This window comes from Salvelinus sp. IW2-2015, linkage group LG20, assembly GCF_002910315.2.
Source record: "Salvelinus sp. IW2-2015 linkage group LG20, ASM291031v2, whole genome shotgun sequence".
NCBI lineage: Eukaryota > Metazoa > Chordata > Actinopteri > Salmoniformes > Salmonidae > Salvelinus > Salvelinus sp. IW2-2015.
The window spans coordinates 32,090,450-32,109,566 of record NC_036860.1 but is presented as its reverse complement, the minus strand read 5'-3'; the positions used below and the strand labels follow the sequence as shown (position 1 = coordinate 32,109,566).

At 41.0% G+C, this 19,117-nt stretch overlaps 1 protein-coding gene across 1 annotated transcript; it reads left to right on the top strand.

The window, feature by feature from the left end:
- Positions 1 to 869: 869 nt before the first annotated feature.
- On the top strand, positions 870 to 19,090 carry zpr1 (ZPR1 zinc finger). The gene is made up of 14 exons (XM_024011509.2): positions 870 to 1,166; positions 1,292 to 1,453; positions 4,559 to 4,649; positions 7,269 to 7,339; positions 8,629 to 8,715; positions 8,903 to 9,025; positions 9,265 to 9,324; positions 9,410 to 9,476; positions 15,476 to 15,546; positions 15,677 to 15,766; positions 16,474 to 16,584; positions 17,045 to 17,134; positions 18,042 to 18,107; positions 18,554 to 19,090. Exons 1-14 carry the CDS (start codon positions 1,047 to 1,049, stop codon positions 18,668 to 18,670), a joined length of 1,326 nt encoding a protein of 441 aa, XP_023867277.1. The 5' UTR covers positions 870 to 1,046; the 3' UTR covers positions 18,671 to 19,090.
- The last annotated feature ends 27 nt before the right edge of the window (positions 19,091 to 19,117 follow it).

The following is a 19,117-nucleotide window of genomic DNA, read 5'->3' as shown; positions in this document are numbered from 1 at the left end:
CCGCGGATTTTGTGGAGCGATGGGTAACGATGCTTCGTGGGTGACTGTTGTTGATTTGTGCAGAGGGTTCCTGGTTCGCGCCCGGTCGGGGCAAGGGTACGGACTAAAGTTAAACTGTTACATAAGCAGACTGACGTAAATAAAAAATGGTTAACAGCTTGAGTGGGGCATCTTAATTGATCCCCCATCTTTCGTGATGACATCTTCCACTTTACTTCTGGGTCATGTCCCCTAATCTTTTGAATGGGCTTGACGACTATATCATTACATTCGTGAAAAAGTGGTCATTCAAGATATATATAAAATTATATTTGTGATTGTGAATTAATTTACTTCTGTCTGATGCTTTTTATGACGTTTTTGGCTTGATGACCATTGCACTACGTTTTTGCCCATTATTGATATAATTGTTTTAAATTATTGACACAAACAATTCAATGAATAAAACGACTTTCTGAACAATCCATGACCATTACAGTATGAGCTCCCGAGTGGTGCAGCGGGCTAAGGCACTGAATCTCAGTGCAGTCTTTGGTTCGAATCCAGGCTGTATCACATCGCTCCCCATCCAACCTGACAGAGCTTGAGAGGTTCTGCAGAGAAGAATGGGAGAAACTCCCCAAACTCGTGATTGGGAGTCTCATAGGGCAGCGCACATTTGACCGGGGTAGGGTGTCATTGTAAATAAGAATTTGATCTCAACTGACTTGCCTAGTTAAATAAAGGTTAAATAATTAAATAAGTAAATAACATAAAAAATGGGACGTTCTAAGGATCCCGTTTAGAAACCTTAAATAACTAACAAGGCCACTTCCTGCAAAATGACGACACGTTCATTGGGTTTACGCATGCGCACAAAACATGTGCCATTTTCCACCAAAGAAGTAGATGTATGTCACGTTTATTTCAGGGATAAGGAGAAACGCAGAGTTGAAACGTGCGTTTTGAACCGCACCTTCGGTTGTAATAGAAAGTTCCAGAAACAGCGGACGGCATATGCAAAATAACAGTTCATTTTTTATCGACAACAATCGTGAAGTGAAATAATGTCCGTCATCGCAGAGGAAAATGTCCGTGGCGGTAGTGTTTTCAAGGAGATCAATGCTGATGACGAAGACAGTCAACCCACCGAAATCGAGAGTCTGTGCATGAATTGTTACCAAAATGTAAGTAGCTAGCTAGGTAACGTTAACGAGCTAGCTAACACACAGACCAGTTAATTAAACGTATGGAATTGTCTATCGCAGTATGATTGACTGTCATCCAACATGTGTTCTCTCACTCTTTGTAGGGAATGACACGTATTCTTCTTACGAAGATTCCTTTCTTCAAAGAAGTTATCATCAGTTCTTTCACCTGCCCCAACTGCAGTTGGTCAAACACTGAAATCCAATCAGCTGGTCGCATACAGGATCAAGGCATCACCTACACACTCAATGTCAAGTCAAAACAGGTAGGCTATCTAGCTAGGGAGGGGAAATTAACGAACTGGTGCACGGTCACTCACTATATATGGGAACTAACTAGCAGATTGTAATGGGCTATTGTGATGCTCCATTAGCCGTTACATGGCCGTTACACGCCAAACGTTACAGTACGTTTGGCGTAGAAAATAATTTGACTATCTTGTAACAGCTAATGGAGCATTACGTTAGCCCGTTACAATCAACTAGTTATGTATGGAAACTCTTTCTAGAGCCAGTAAAATGTTGCATAAAAACATTTTCAAGCTCTAAATGGTAAAACTAGTGAAATATACAATGCCTTCAAAGTATTCATACCCCTTGGCTTATTCCACATTTTGTTGTTACAACCTGAATTCAAAATGGATTCAATAGATTTTTTCTCTCAGCCATCTACACACAATACCCCATAATGACACATTTTAGCAAATAAATTAGAAATTAAATATCTAATTTGCATAAGTATTCACAGCCCTGTCAATATCACCTTTGGCAGCGAATACAGCCGTCTTTCTGGGTCTCTAAGAGCTTTCCACACCTGAGTTGTGCAACATTTGCCCATTTCTTCATTTCAAAATTGAAGCTCTATCAAATTGTTTGTTGATCATTGTTAGACAACCATTTTCAAGTCTTGCCATAGATTTTCAAGCAGATATAAGTCAAAACTGTAACTGGGCCACTCAGGCACAATCAATGTCGTCTTGGTAAACAACTCCAGTGTAGATTTGGCCTTGTTTTAGGTTATTGTCCTTCTGAAAGGTGAATTCATCTAGAGTCTGGTGGAAAGCAAACTGAACCAGGTTTTCCTCTAGGAATATGACTATGCTTAGCTCCATAAGGTTTCTTTTTATCCTGGAAAAGCATACCCATAACATGATGCAGCCACCACTATGCTTGAAAATATGGAGAGTGGTACTCAGTAATGTGTTGGATTTTGCCCAAATATAACACTTTTTATTCAGGCAAATAGTGAATTGCTTTGCCACATTTTTGCAATATGACTTTAGTTATGTGTTGCAAACAGGATGCATGTTTTGGAATATTTGTATTCTGTACCGCATTCCTTATTTTCAATTGTCAAGAGGAAACAGAGAAAGCATCGTTTTAGGAATAAAAATTGAATGTTCAACAGTAGGTCCCAATAGTTTTTTAATTAATCAGCGAAAGCTGCTTAATGAGTCTAAAAAATGTGCTGGGATTTATTTTGATAATATACCAAAAATTGTTTAAACAGCTTTGTCCTGTAATCTAGCTAGGATGCAGTTCCTTTCCCAGGCATATGCTGAACCACTGACATGTGGTAGGCTTTAAGATGTAGCTAGCTGGCTTGCCTAATAAATCAACCTGTGATACCAGTTCTGGGTATACAGTCTGAAACAAAGCATTGCAAAAACTTGGTAAGTTTCCTTACAAGCCAGAATGTTTAGAATTACACTTTAACTTACTCTACTGGTTGTCTGTGAGGTTGGTCCTTCAGTAAGTAGAAATAATTTGAGACAATATCTATAGGAAAGTATTATTACCTAACTTTTTAGAGCACTGGTACTGCTGTTGAAATTTCAATCACTTGTGCAAAACCATAAACACCTGCAAGACTTCTGTTAGTATGTGTGCATGTACTTGCGTCTTGTGCATATGCTTTTGGTCACGAGCAAAGAAATCTTATTTGCCACACAGACCCTTGTTTTGAAGTCTGTTTAATAATACTTTCTTGTTGATATTTTGTTAAGAATTTCGACCCTCTAGGACCAACCCCACATACAATCCGCAGAGTAAATTCAAATATAATTTTATTCAACATTTGTGACCAACAAGGACGTTTTTTTTTCTCTATGTAAATGTGCGTGGCTAGCAACAATTGGGAATACTAGCTTGCCTGAGTGCCTGTCTGTGCTAGCTGTCATGTCATTGTCATGCCAAACGTCAATGGAGTTGGCATTGGCAAGAGGAGAAACAGATCTGCGACTAGGCTAGCTCAAGATGAGCTGTTAAGGAGTGTGGGCTAGCCTATTCCTTTACTGTCCAAGATCAAATGTTATTTGTCAAATGCACCAAATACAACAGGTGTAGGTAGCCCATACAGTGAAATACTTACTTACAAGCTCTTTCCCAATGTTGTAGAGTTAAATAAGAAGGAAAAAAACACATGAGAAATAAACCATTATGTTCAGAGGTAAACTGGCTCTGGAAGCCGAAACAGCCTGATACTCAATCTAAACTCTAATAGATTTGCAATTTTGAAGCAGTTCTAGAAACACATCTATGAATAGTTTTAATATCACATCAAAATAATTTTACAAATACAAAATATACACTGTTAAACACAGTTGCAGCTGATTTAGTATTTTTTTCTGGCGTCCTTCTTTCTTTACACACAGGTGTTCAGAGATGCTAGAAACGTTGTAGAGAATTTTCAGAGGATTTAGTCCTACTCAAGTGTTTTAACAAAAAGGCCTCAGACTTTTTTGTTTTCACCTCTGTCTCACCGGGCCATGTCCTCTGGACCTGTTCTGACTTGGGGCCAAGGTGAGGCCGCTGGTACTTTTCAGCTGGTATTTACATAACAATGGCTAACTCTTAACCTTGGTTAACCCCTTCCACTGTTAACACCGCGCAAAGCAACTATGGTGATAATGCAGAGGTGGTTGATTCTGTTCATCTGTTCAAGTGTTGTCACACTCTGTGACGGAAACACAGTTCCCCAAAAAAATAACACTAGAGCCAACATTAACATAATCACTGGTGCTGTAATGGAAAAACCGTGCAACAGTATGGCTGTGTGGGTTTCGATAAAAATAAAAATAAATGTTATATTAATTTGACCTTTTTTTTGTTTTTTGAAAATAATTTCTCGATGATAGGAAGCCTTTGGAATGTTACTTTCATATCTAAAACTGTATCACAAGTGAGAATTGTTAACGTTTAGACAGATTGTTGGGACTGTTGTACACATTGGCCGTGCCGTCGTCAATGCTTCCCAAGAGGGTCCACCTAGGACCAGGCTAGATGCAGCACACTGTTGATTTTATATAGATAGCTAACTTTATTTGATGATCTTTTATTCTATATTTTGTCTGTTTTGTTGTGTTTTGTAGGATATGAATCGAGAAGTTGTCAAAGCAGACAGTGCAACCACCAGAATCCCTGAACTGGATTTTGAAATACCCCCATACACACAAAAGGGCTGTAAGTACTCCCTCAACTTTGTTGATTTGGAAAACATTTTTCACTTTTCAGGCACTGTCAGGTTGCCACTGATTCCAGAAATTAGGGTCACCCATTGTCGGCCTGAGAATTGCTAGCTTGGTCTCAGATCTAGAGAATTTCCTCGTCTGTTCATCTAATAATACTGTATTTTACTGCTGAGATTCCTCTTAGCTATATTACTGGAATCATTTTTATCCTTTTTTTGTTTATACAGTAGGAATGTAACGATTCACCAATACGCATCGGCCCCCTGTTAAAATGTTTAAAATATGAGTACGTCAGTCTGGGAATCCAAACCGATCCAAATGTAGCATGCATCGGTCAGAAAGTCGGTTCAAAATCTGATTCACTAAAACAATTGGCTCCAATTACTTTCTACCTTCCCGAAAATACCTCATTTTATGACAACTGCATCCTCTCCTTCAGTGTGGAACAAAGCATGTAATCATGTTGACAGTCATTGATCTCCAAGTCATTTTGCACGCATAACAACCCCAGGCAATATCAGTAGCCTAGTCAAACTGCGCAGCTTTGTGTGCTGACAAAACGAAGGGTATTCCTGATCTGGCACATATGTGCTTCACCATTCAAATATATGTTAAATGGCTTGTGCTTAATTAGTTGAGTGACAACCAATGTCATTTGCTATGTCATTTTTTAAATCAAATGTACTGTTAAATTGTGTTTTACCGGAATAAAAGTAGCCTGTGCTACCCCTGGAGACACAACTCATCTGGCTATACTGTAGCCTACATGCTGATCGGGGCTTACATTGTATTTTATTTTGATTGTTCAGGTTCACCATCAGCAATAGTTTTGGTAGTTTTGCTTGAAACAATCAGTATATATGGTCATTTTTAGGTAAGCAATTTCATTACGAGGACAGCAATCACTTTTGCTACCGGCACTCAATGTTGCCTCCATTTTCTTCGGCACTGAGCAAATTTCAGGTCTGTTGAGCGCACACTTCAATGTTGTGAAAATTCTACTGTGAGCACTGAGGCTGTACCCGTTTTTAAGTTAGTTATAACATTGACCAAGAAGGCTACTGTGGCTATTTGATCAGAGTGGCCTACCATTAAAAAAAAAACTATGGGCAAAATGCATCCCATCAAATTTGAACATTGAAATAGCGGTTCTATCATTCAGCCTGCAGTAGAAGCCAATGTGGGGTGTTCAATGTAGGCCTACATTCATAAGACTTCCAAAAAACATGTAGGGATTGACATTAACCTGTTGACCACTGGTCATTCAGACAAGGTGACTGAAAATGTTGTGGTGGTTGATGCAATAAACCACTTTACATTATTATTCCCATACCATTTATTATAAAGAATCAGACAAATTATGCTACCATCTGCCTATTGGCTACTTGACTTATTCAAGCCGGTCTCAAATTGTAACACTGCCCCTTTAAGACAGAAAAAAAGCTCTTTACCAGACTTGCTGTTTCAAAGGATAGAAATGCACACGTTTTGTGCTCTTGTAGGAAGCAACCACTCCACCATTGCTGACACGCAATTAGCTATAACTGGGCTAATAGCTCACTTACTCGTGAAGAATATGAACAAATGTGCACACGTGACTACATGCAGCTCTCGCTTTGATCTTAAAACAAGCGCATCTACTCGTGACCACTTATGCTGTAAAGCCAGTCCAGATCAAAGTGAATGGTACATATCCATGTATGGCAGTGGTCTATTTGCATATAGGGATACTGCAGCTCTGATTGGTTAAAGCACACTGGTCTGTGTAGCGTATGGGCCTTAGTCGTGCCTGTCAATGCAATAGAATCCTACTCCAATGTGCTCTGCGTACAAGAACATCTCTTGCATAGTTTTATTTTCTCTGTATGTTGCATTGAAAGTGGCTGATATTGCATTGACTCGATCACAGTTCCCACAGTAAAGGGAAACGTTGATAGTGTTAACTAGAAAGTTCTCTTGTTATTTCTTCTGTGCGGCAGTCCCGGGGGGAGAGGGAACATTGCACACTGCATGTTCTAACCTGAGAAGAAAAGGTCACTCGAAGTCTGTCAACTTCCAAACGGTCTAAACGGGGGTGAAATCCAAAGTTGTGCTATATATTCATTGGCTATGTCATAGCTAGTTTTCTAAGATAAATATTGATACATTACTAGCGCTAACAATTTTTTAATCTGGTAGTTGCCCAGGTTCCCTAATGGCTCCTTTCAGGTGCCTACATAAACCGAAGACCTAGAGAGTACATCATTCACACACACACACAGAGATCCAGTTCAGAGAGGCCCAGCTCCTGAGCTCCATCGGCATCAGATTTTATTTTAAAATTGGAAAATGAATGTGTTTATGTAACAAAAGTTGCATCGATTCGTTCCTCTAATCAAACCAAATTCCACTGAATCGTTTCAAACTAAAATCCATCTTTCCTGTATCGGAGAATTGTCTGGAAAGAGAAAGATGCACATCCCTATTATACAGGTATTTTCCGAAGGTAGCACAGTGTCGTAGGCTAAACTTGACTTAATTAATCCAACTGTTGTAGTAAATTAATCTTCATGCATTTAGGAGATGAAGAACAGTTGTACAGTAGCCATTAACTTTGCCTCTTGCTCCCTAGCACTCTCTACCATCGAAGGCCTCTTAGACCGTGCAGTTGCAGGGTTGGAGCAAGACCAGCCACTAAGAAATGTATAAGCTTTGTTTACTTTGATTTTACTAAATGCCATACTTACACTACCGTTCATAAGTTTGGGGTCACTTAGAAATATCCTTGTTTTAGAAAGAAAAGCACATTTCTGTCCATTAAAATAACATCAAATTGATCACAAATACAGTGTAGACATTGTTAATGTTGAAAATGACTATTGTAGCTGGAAACAGCAGATTTGTTTATGGAATATCTACATAGGCGTACAGAGGCCCATTATCAGCAACCATCACTCCTGTGTTCCAATGGCACGTTGTGTTAGCTGGTGCACAACTGAGCAAGAGGACAAGTACGTTAGTGTCTAGTTTGAGAAAGACGCCTCACAAGTCCTCAACTGGCTGCTTTATTAAATAGTACCTGCAAAACACCAGTCTCGATGTCAACAGTGAAGAGGCGACTCTGGGATGCTGGCCTTCTGGGCAGAGTTCCTCTGTCGAGTGTCTGTTCTATTTCCCATCTTTTTTCTTTTTATTGGCCAGTCTAAGATATGGCTTTCTTTGACACTATGCCTAGAAGGCAAGGATCCCGGAGTGCCTTCTTCACTGTTGACGTTGAGACTGGTGTTTTGCGGTTACTATTTAAGGAAGCTGCCAGTTGAGGACTTGAGCCGTCTGTTTCTCAAACTAGGCACTCTAATGTACTTGTCCTCTTGCACCGGGGCCTCACACTTTCTATTCTGGTTAGAGCCAGTTTGCGCTGTTCTGTGAAGGGAGTAGTACACAGCGTTGTACGAGATCTTCCGTTTCTTGGCAATTTCTCACATGGAAAAGCCTTCATTTCTCAGAACAAGAATAGACTGACGAGTTTCAGAAGAAAGTTCTTTGTTTCTGGCCATTTTGAGCCTGTAATTGAACCCACAAATGCTGATGGTCCAGATACTCAACTAGTCTAAAGAAGGCCCGTTTTATTGCTTCTTTAATCAGAACAGTTTTCAGCTGTGCTAACATAATTGCAAAAGGTTTTTCCAATGATCAATTAGCCTTTTAAAATTATCAACTTGAATTAGCTAACACAACATGCCATTGGAACATAGGAGTGATGGTTGCTGATAATGGGCCTCTGTACACCTATGTAGATATTCCATTCAAAAAATCAGCTGTTTCCAGCTACAATAGACATTTACAACATTAACAATGTCTAATAATTTGATGTTATTTTAATGGACAAAAATTGCTTTTCAAAGACGAGGACATTTCTAAGTGACCCCAAACTTATGAACGGTAGTGTACTTTACTGCTTGTTGTTGACTAAATCATGTTTATGCTTGAAGGAAACTGCACCAGAAGTTGCTGTAAAAATCAGTGAGTTCATTGATAAATTGAAGGAGCTGAAAGAAGGTGAAAGTGGATTCACACTGGTATGTCCAATTGTATCGCTTCAGCCTCTCATCTGTGTACAAGATTGAAGTTACATGCAATTAAACATTTCTAGCTATACAATGAAGGCACAGGTTTAATTAAAGTACAATGTTCTTTCTTTACTCTGGTTTTCTTAAACAGAGGATCATTCTGTAAGATACATGAGTATGTGTGTTGTTGTTGTAGGTCATTGATGATCCATCTGGGAACAGTTTTGTGGAGAACCCCTTTGCTCCGCAGAAGGATGAGGCTCTCTCGGTCTGCAACTACACAAGAACTCCCCAACAGGACGCCCAGTTAGGAATAAAGGCGAGTAGTTTGACTTGACACATCACTACTCCTGTAAGGGGACACATCTGTTTTAGAAAGGCAGTGCCTCGGTTGCTGTCCTCATGTCTTGTGCCAATGTGTGTGGAATCCTCACAGGGTAGAAGAAAACAATAGACTGCAGAAGTCATTTTGTAATTTGACACATGTTCACCAATAAACTTTTATCGAGCATAAGAATAATGCGACTGACTTTTTTTTCTTCTTGTTTTTTTGCTCAGGCTGAAGATGAGGAGGAAGAGGAAAAGCCCATTAATGACATTGACAGTATGAGAAATGAGGTGGGATTTCCAGACTTTATGCATCAATTTAGATTGAGTTTTTCCTCAATTTACCCTTGAGTAATATATACAATTTCTCCCTCAGGTGTTAACATTTAATACGAACTGTCCAGAGTGCAATGCCCCAGCCTCGACAAACATGAAGCTTGTCCGTATCCTTTCCAGTCTCTTTGGTTTTCCCCAGCAGTGGTGTAGTGGAGGGTTAACGCTAGTGTTGCACGCTACACTGAAACTTCTGTACCTATTCGACTACTAGAACATAAACTGTTTGGTATGAGAATTGTTTCTTTCGGTACTTCTGTCAAATGTGCCTCACGTCTTATACGGATTGAGAGGATCGAGTTTGTCTAGTAATTTGTGTGAATCTTCTCAAGGGGGCAGTAAGTCAAATCAAACAAAGCTTTATTTGTCATGTGCGCCGAATACAACCGGTGTAGACCTTACAGTGAAATGCTGACTTACAAGCCCTAACCAACAGCGTAATTTAGAAGGAAGGAATAGGTATTAGGTAAATGATAAGTAAAGAGGAGGAGAAAAAAAATAAGTAAAATAACAGTAGTGAGGCTATATACAGGTGGTACCGGCACAGAGTCAATGTGCGGGGCACCGGTTAGTCAGGCTAATTGAGGTAATATGTACAAGTAGGTATAGTTAAGGTGACTATGCATAGATGATAAACGGAGAGTAGCAGCAGCTTAAAAGAGGGGGTGGTGGGACACAATGCAAATAGTCCAGGTAGCTGTTTTGATGACCTGTTCAGGAGTCTTATGGCTTGAGGGTAAAAGCTGTTGAAAAGCCTTTTGGTCCTAGACTTGGCGCTCCGGTACCGCTTGCCATGCGGTAGCGCAGAGAACAGTTTGACTGGGGTGGCTGGGGTCTTTGACAATTTTCAGGGCCTTCCTCTGACACTGCCTGGTATAGAGGTCCTGGATGACAGGTAGCTTAGCCCCAGTGATGTACTGGGCCGTACGCACTACCCTCTGTAGTGCCTTGAGGTCGGAGGCCGAGCAGTTGCCATACCAGGCAGTGATGCAACCAGTCAGGATGCTCTCGATGGTGCAGCTGTAGAACCTTTTGAGGATCTCAGGACCCATGCCAAATCTTTTTAGTTTCCTGAGGGGGAATAGGCTTGGTCATGCCTTTACAATTGTCTTGGTGTGTTTGGACCATGATAGTTTGTTGGTAATGTGGACACCAAGGAACTTGCACCTCTCAACCTGCTCCACTACAGCCCCGTTGATGAGAATGGGGGCTTGCTCGGTCCTCCGTTTCCTGTAGTCCACAATCATCTCCTTGTCTTGATTCTGTTGAGGGATAAGTTGTTTTTCTGGCACCACCCAGCCAGGTCTCTGACCATCCTCCCTATAGGCTGTCTTGTCGGTGATCAGGCCTACCACTGTTGCAAACTTAATGATGATGTTGGAGTCGTGCCTGGCCATGCAGTCGTGGGTGAACAGGGAGTACAGAAGCGGACTGGGCACGCACCCCTGAGGGGCTCCGGTGTTGAGGATCAGCATGGCAGATGTTGCTGTCTACCCTCACCACCTGGGGGTGGCCCGTCAGGAAGTCCAGGATCCAATTGCAGAGGGAGGCGTTTAGTCCCAGGATCCTTAGCTTAGTGATGAGCTTTGAGGGCACTATGGTGTTGAACGCTGAGCTTTTTATTTCACCTTTATTTAACCAGGTAGGCTAGTTGGGAACAAGTTCTCATTTGCAACTGCGACCTGGCCAAGATAAAGCATAGCAATTTGACACATACAACAACACAGAGTTACACACGGAATAAACAAAACATACAGTCAATAATACAGTTGGGAAAAAATAAAACAAGAGTCTATATACAGTGAATGCAAATGAGTTAAGATAAGGGAGTTAAGGCAGTAAATAGGCCATGGTGGCGAAGTAATTACAATATAGCCATTAAACACTGGAATGGTAGATGTGCAGAAGATGAATGTGCAAGTAGAGATACTGGGGTGCAAAGGAGCAAGATAAATAAATACAGCATGGGGATGAGGTAGATGGATGGGCTGTTTACAGATGGGCTATGTGCAGTGATCTGTGAGCTGCTCTGCCAGCTGGTGCTTAAAGCTAGTGGGGGAGATATGAGTCTCCAGCTTCAGTGATTTTTGCAGTTCGTTCCAGTCATTGGCAGCAGAGAACTGGAAGGAAAGGCGACCAAAGAGGAATTGGCTTTGGGGGTGACCAGTGAGATATACCTGCTGGAGCGCGTGCTACGAGTGGGTGCTGCTGTGGTGACTAGTGAGCTGAAATAAGGCGGGGCTTTACCTAGCAGAGACTTGTAGATGACCTGTAGCCAGTGGGTTTGGCGACGAGTATGAAGCAAGGGTCAACCAACGAGAGTGTACAGGTCGCAGTGGTGGGTAGTGTATGGGGCTTTGGTGACAAAACGGATGGCACTGTGATAGACTGCATCCAATTTGTTGAGTAGAGTGTTGGAGGCTATTTTATAGATCACATCGCCGAAGTCGAGGATCGGTAGAATGGTCAGTTTTACGAGGGTATGTTTGGCAGCATGAGTGAAGGATGCTTTGTTGAGATATAGGAAGTCGATTTATAGATTTAATTTTGTATTCGAGATGCTTAATGTTAGACTGTAAACTCTCCTTCCAGACTATCCAGACACCTAGGTATTTGTAGTTGTCCACGTATTCTAAGTCAGAGCCGTCCAGAGTAGTGATGCTGTACGAGCGGGCAGGTGCGGGCAGTGATCAATTGAATAGCATGCATTTAGTTTTACTTGCATTTGAGAGCAGTTGGAGGCCACTGAAGGAGAGTTGTGTGGCATTGAAGCTCGTCTGGGGGTTAGTTAAGTGTCCAAGAGGGGCCAGAAGTATACAGAATGGTGTCGTCTGCGTAGAGATGGATCCGAGAATCACCAGCAGCAAGAGCGACATCATTGATGTATACAGAGAAGAGTTGACCCGAGACTTGAACTCTGTGGCACCCCCATAGAATGAATAGTGTTCTCACGTAGGGGTTCCTTTTGTCCAGGTGGGAAAGGGCAGCGTGGAGTGCAATAGAGTGAATCATCTGTGGATCTGTTTGAGCGGTATGCAAATTGGAGTGGGTCTAGGGTTTCTGTGATAATGGTGTTAATGTGAGCCATTACCAGCCTTTTTCAAAGCACTTCATGGCTACGGATGTGAGCGCTACGGATCTGTAGTCATTTAGGCAGGTTGCCTTCGTGTTCTTGGGCACAGGGACTATGGTGGTCTGCTTGAAACATGTTGGTATTACAGACTCAATCAGGGACATGTTGAAAATGTCAGTGAAGACAGTTGCCAGTTGGTCAGCACATGCCCGGAGCACACGTCCTGGTAATCCGTCTGGCCCAGCTGTTTAAAGGTCTTACTCACGTCGACTACGGACAGCTTGATCACACAGTCGTTCAGAACAGCTGATGCTCTCATGCATGCCTCAGTGTTGCTTGCCTCGAAGCGAGCATAGAAGTGATTTAGCTCGTCTGGTAGGCTTGTCACTGGGCAGCTCGCGGCTGTGCTTCCCTTTGTAGTCTGTAATAGTTTGCAAGCCCTGCCACATCCGACGAGCATCGGAGCCGGTGTAATACGATTCAATCTTAGTCCTGTATTGGCGCTTTGCCTATTTGATGGTTCGTTGGAGGTGATAGCAGGATTTATTAGAGTCCTGCACCTTGAAAGCGGCAGCTCTACCCTTTAGCTCAGTGCGAATGTTTCCTGTAATCCATGGCTTCTGTTTGGTGTATGTACGAACAGTCACTGTGGGGAGGACGTCCTCGATGCACTTATTGATAAAACCAGTGACTGATGTGGTGTACTCCTCAATGCCATTGGAAGAATCCTGGAACATGTTCCAGTCTGTGACAGCAAAACAGTCCTGTAGTTTAGCATCTGCTTCATCTGACCACTTTTTTTATAGACCCGAGTCACTGGTGCTTCCTGCTTTCATTTTTGCTTGTAAGCAGGAATCAGGAGGATAGAATTATGGGCAGATTTGCCAAATGGAGGGAGAGCTTTGTACACGTCTGTGTGGAGTAAATGTGATCTAGAATTTTCCCCCCCTTTGGTTGCGCATTTAACATGCTGATAGAAGTTGATAGAAGTTTTTCTGCATTTATGTCCCCGGCCACTAGGAGCACCACCTCAGGGTGAGTTGTTTCCTGTTTGCTTATTTCCTTATACAGCTGACTGAGTGCGGTCTTAGTGCCAGCATCTGTCTGTGGTGGTAAATAAACAGCCATGAAAAAAATTGATAACTTTCTCGGCAAATAGTGTGGTTCACAGCTTATCATGAGATACTCTACTTCAGGCGAGCAAAATCTAGAGACTTCCTTTGATTTTGTGCACCAGCTGTTTGCAAGTATACATAGACCACCCCCCCTCGTCTTACCGGAGTGTGCTGTTCTATCTAGCCGGTGCAGCGTATATCCCGCCAGCTGAATGTTTTCCATGTCATCATTCAGCCCCGATTAGGTGAAACATAAGATATTACAGTTTTTGATGTCCCGTTGGTAGGATATTCGTGATCGTACCATGTCTAATTTATTGTCCAATGATTGTACGTTGACAAGTAATATTGATGGCCAGTGGGAAATCTGCCCTTACCGTCAGCGGATCCTTACGAGGCACCCCGCCCTGTATCCTCTACCTGTGTCTCTTTCTCTTGCCAATGACAGGGATTTTGGCCTTGTTGGGTGTCTGAAGTAAATCCTGTGCGTCCTGCTTGTTGACGTGTCTAATCCGAGGTTGAGTGATCGCTGTCCTGATTTCCAGAAGCTCTTTTTTGCCATAAGATACGGTGGCAGAAACATTATGTACAAAATAAGTTACAAATAACGCAAAAAAACCCGCATACTAGCACAATTGGTTAGGCACCCGTAAAACGGCTGCCATTTCTTCCGGCACCATCTTTCTAAGCTAGCCAGGCTACTTGTGCTTGCAGATGCAGCTGCCACAGCGCAAGCCACTTTTGAGAAGCAAACGAGAGGAGAGTGACAATGCCGACAGCATGGCTTCTAACTAAAAAAATCATACCTCTGTGTTCACAGCTCGCTTACAAAATTGGCTCCAGAAGCGAACTAGGGGAATTCTTTGCTTATAAAGCAGATGAGGGCCAGCACACTGAAACAACTAAGCAAAAGGTGTTACAAAGCAGTGCAGTGAAAGGGAGGTTTAGTTCCCAAACGACATATCAAAACTATTTTACACATTGTAACATTATTCTACTAGCAATTCAAATGATTTAAGTGACAATGACATCAACATATATTCAGCATGACTTTGTGAGCTTTATAATATTATTACAACCCAAAGGTAATGTGAAATGCACCTATGACAGCAATACATTTAGACTAAACCCACTTCGTTTGTCTGAGCTTGCTAGCAGTAGCAGGCCTGGGCGGAGTATTCTACCTTCAGAGTTGAAATGCATTCTGGGAATCGTGGTATGCTGTGTAAAGTCCATTGTAGAGACTTGCACTATAGAAGCTTAATGTTTTATGTCGATTTGGAACTAAAATATTCTTTAATACATACAATGATTTAGTTGTAATTAATCATAGGTCTAATAAATGTAATTTACCCAATATTATGGCCATAGATGAGCAAATTAACCCTATGTATCAAATACATTTTACAATAGTTTAGATGTATTGTACAATTATTTTGTATGCTCAGAATCTCATATGGTTTTGCATAAGGAAATTGCAAGATATTCTTTTGTTATTTTAAGGAAATTAAATATAGAATATATTTTCGCTTTCTACTGTTTATCAACATATTGGTTCAATGTTTATTCTTTGACTAGCTAATACGCTTTCTTTTTTTGATGTGGTATCATTTCGGTATTGAGTATCATGATGCTTAACCTGGTAGCGGTATCGAAGTCAAAATGTGGGTATCGTGACAACTCTAGTACACTCACTTAATATTTACTCACTTTTTTCATTTTGCGCAAGCATTCCTCTCCTTTTGTAGAAAAATACATTGAAAGTATAGGGACCGTTACTTTAATCACTGCGAATGGCGATCAGTGTTACCATCTATATTTTTACCACTACATCACTGGTCCCCAGTAGTGTCCTAGGATTAAGGTGGTGTATAAAGTTTCAATTTGCAAGGTGTAGGTATCCTCCTTTACAATTCCTCAGAAATCCCCCATTTCAAAGAAGTCATTATTATGGCAACAAACTGTGATGACTGTGGACATCGAACCAACGAAGTAAGTTTACTCTTTACATTTTATTTTTTTTATCATTAATTCATTGTCAGGCACATTTTTATTTTCAAGGCATATTCATAGATTGCAAATTTGCTAATATGACTGCATGACTATCTATTCTGTGGTTAAGGTGAAATCTGGTGGAGCCACAGAAGAGCTGGGCACGAAGATAACCCTTCACCTCACTGATGTGTCTGACATGTCCAGAGATCTTCTGAAGGTAGCCCCTTCCATTGTACTGCCTGTTTATCTGGCATTCACTAGTTTCCTTTTACTGTATCATTTCATTTCCCTGGTCCCAGGTCTGTTTGTGCTTTGTCCAACATAATTTGAAATAATTTGTTGGCAAAAAATTGACCGTAAGAAACCCAAACAGATATATTTGACAAAAAACATAATTTCAAACCTTGCTTACATTTGTAAACGATCACATATACAGTATCACTCTATTATGCATGGGAATACTTTGGAATAGATTTCCAAAATTGAAGTCACTTGGAGCTGATTTGTTGGTGTTTTTCCAGTCTTATTTCCAACAATAAAAAAACTTGGGTGATTTTTATTTGGACCCCCTCGGCCCAAATTCGGCGCGTGGGCCGGGCCGCCAGTTGGGGAACCCTGACATACACCAAAAACTGTGGAGGATATAAACATAATCAATCAAGTTTATTTTATATAGCCCTTCGTACATCAGCTAATATCTCGAAGTGCTGTACAGAAACCCAGCCTAAAACCCCAAACCGCAAGCAATGCAGGTGTAGAAGCACAAACATAATAAAGTCAAATGACTTGTTTCTATTGTGGTCCTCGAATAAAGCATACAAAGAGGAACATGGAACTTTTTCACAGGAGAGCAATCCTATTCCTGAATCATGTTGGAGTTGACTCAACCATGCCAGTTTTGTCATGTTGTGGTTGTTTGTTCAGTCGGAGACGTGTAGCATCCTCATACCTGAGCTGGAATTTGAGTTGGGGATGGCGGCTGTCGGTGGCAAATTCACCACCTTGGAGGGACTCCTCAAAGACATCAAAGATCTGGTAAACCCTTTTAATGCTTTATTCAGTCGATTGAGAAGTAGAGGGGGAAATGCATTATGAAGGGTTATCACAGGGATTGAACTCCAGTCTCCACTGGAGAGTTGTATATGTTTTAACGCCGCTTGTGTTATCTCTAGTCCACTGGCTCTGCACCTGGGTGCACTTTTGGCTTGGTGGATACTTTTGCCAAGGCTGATGTGCTGTAATTCCAAGGCAGTGGTACACAACTCCAGTCTGTGAGGGTTGCTGTGTCTGCTGATTTCATTTTCACCTTTTTAATTAGTGACGAATTTAGACCTGTGGCCAATCTCTTACATTAATTGATTAGTTAACTTCTATGTAGAAACCAAAACCAGCAGACCTGCTTCAAGAATTTGATTTGTGCACCCCTGGTCTGCGTTCTCTTTCACTGTGGACTTGTTTTTAATTCATGTTTCTCCTCCACCACTTTTTCCTCCAGATTGTTTCTAAAAATCCCTTCACTTGTGGAGACAGCTCCACTTCAGATCGAACTGAGAAACTTAAGCTTTTTGGCCAGAAGATTGACAAGGTTAGAGGCATAAAATTATTGAATAAGTCCATCACTACTGTTTTGTTTGGATCTAGTTTTGGTTCCACTTTACATCTATAACTTGAGTGTAATTACACATCCCAAAGTACTTACAACTGTTAGTGATGTGTGGAATTAAATGTTTTTACATTTATTTGCAATTGATTTTCGTAACTTACTCAGGCGAACTCATTAGCCTATTGTCTCACGCTGTAATTGTTGTTTAAGCTCCATTCATTTGTTTCCATTGCGTCTATTGCAATTCTTTGAAACTGAATGTTACCAACTGGGATAACAGTTGTAAATACTAACAATGTGTATCTACATTGTAAATGCATTGTAACTACCATGTAAATAGAGCTTTTAGGACTTAATGTATTGGGAAACTAGTTTTTATAGCTTAACTAGGAGGCATTTATTCACTTGTATACAGTAAGTGTATTCTGGCCCTCAATCATCAAATAACTGTTAGTATGACATTGTTGTACATTTGAGTAATTTAGCAGACACACTTATGCATTGTGACTTACAGGAGCAATTAGGGTTAAGTGCCTTGGTCAAGGGCATATCAACAGATTTTGTCAGCTCGGGGATTCGAACCAGTGACCTTTCATTTACTGGACCAACGCTCTTAATCGCAAGGCTACCTGCCCTGCAGATATTTTATTTAGACTTTAGAAAATCTCATGCAAGAATTTCACATTTGATTGATCAAACTTGAGTGAACTGCTTATTAGGGTACATATGCTGTACCTGAGTATGTTTGGCTAGACAATAAAGTAGTTAAATGCAGAACAATCTGGCACCCATGCTGAAACTGTATCAAAAAAAGTGGAGGGGGAAAAGAGTGAAATGGAGGCTGGAGTGGGACTTTTTAAAACGCCTCTTCTTTTGAAAAATACTGTAGATCATGGCGGGAGACATGGATGTTCATGTTGTTCTCGATGACCCTGCAGGGAACAGCTATCTCCAGGTACGAGGACGCTTCTCTTTCTCAGGTCTTTTAAAAGGATCATTTGTAATTTTGGCAATGCATCCAGGATGAAGGAAGTAAGAGGTTTTGCAATCCAATGCTAGCTAGTGTTAGCGTAATTACTGGATGTCTACAGGAACAGCTAGCATGCTGTGCCCATAGACTTCCAGTCGTTGCGCTAACGCCAGTTAGCAATTGCGCTAATGCTGGTTAGAAACGGTCTTCATACTGGACACATATGGTATCCACATCTGACTCGGGAAGTAGATGAAGGGCCTCATTGCCCAAATCCAGGACTATCCCTTTAAGGTTCAAACACGAAGTCTCCTCCCACTGGATAAATTTGTCATTTTTCATGAATCACATTTTCATTTCCCGCCCTTGTTCATTAATGTACTGTCTGAATGTAACGAATTGGAATGTATTTGTCTCATGTTTGTCTACAGAACGTCTATGCGCCTGACCCAGACCCAGAGATGACAACTGAGAAGTACACCAGGACCTTTGAGCAGAACGAAGACCTTGGTCTGAATGACATGAAGACAGAGGGCTATCAGCAGTAAGGACTTCTGCAGCAGAAGGGTTGATCTTACAAAAACAAAATGCATTCTTTGGAAATTAATTTAAGACATTTGCCCTCACTGAAGTTCACAAGGACAGAGGTCTTGCAGTTTTTGATATTTGAGCACAATATGGTTGAAAAGTGAGATCTTATTTAAAACAAAGCAATCAATATGTTTATAATTTGATTAGTAAAGTATGCATTAACATAGTGTTTTTGCATCTGGTTGTTAATGTGATTCTGATTCAGTTGAATTGGCCTTAATTTATCTTGTTCAATGGGAATAAATTAAGAATATACACTGGCTGCTGTATACAAATTATTTTGGCTGCTTTTGTTCCGTGTACAGTTATGCCTTGTATAAATACCTTATCTATAATAAAACACTGCACTGCATAATTGCCCATAGATCTTCAAAGAACCAATTCTATGTGTCCTTTGTTCATGA

Excerpts from the sequence above, each read along its gene's own strand:
- zpr1 (XM_024011509.2), top strand. The coding sequence starts at position 1,047 with ATGTCCGTCATCGCAGAGGAAAATGTCCGTGGCGGTAGTGTTTTCAAG. Across the intron at positions 4,650-7,268 it reads CCCATACACACAAAAGGGCT|CACTCTCTACCATCGAAGGC; the intron begins GTAAGTACTCCC and ends CTTGCTCCCTAG. Across the intron at positions 9,026-9,264 it reads ACGCCCAGTTAGGAATAAAG|GCTGAAGATGAGGAGGAAGA; the intron begins GCGAGTAGTTTG and ends TTTTTTGCTCAG.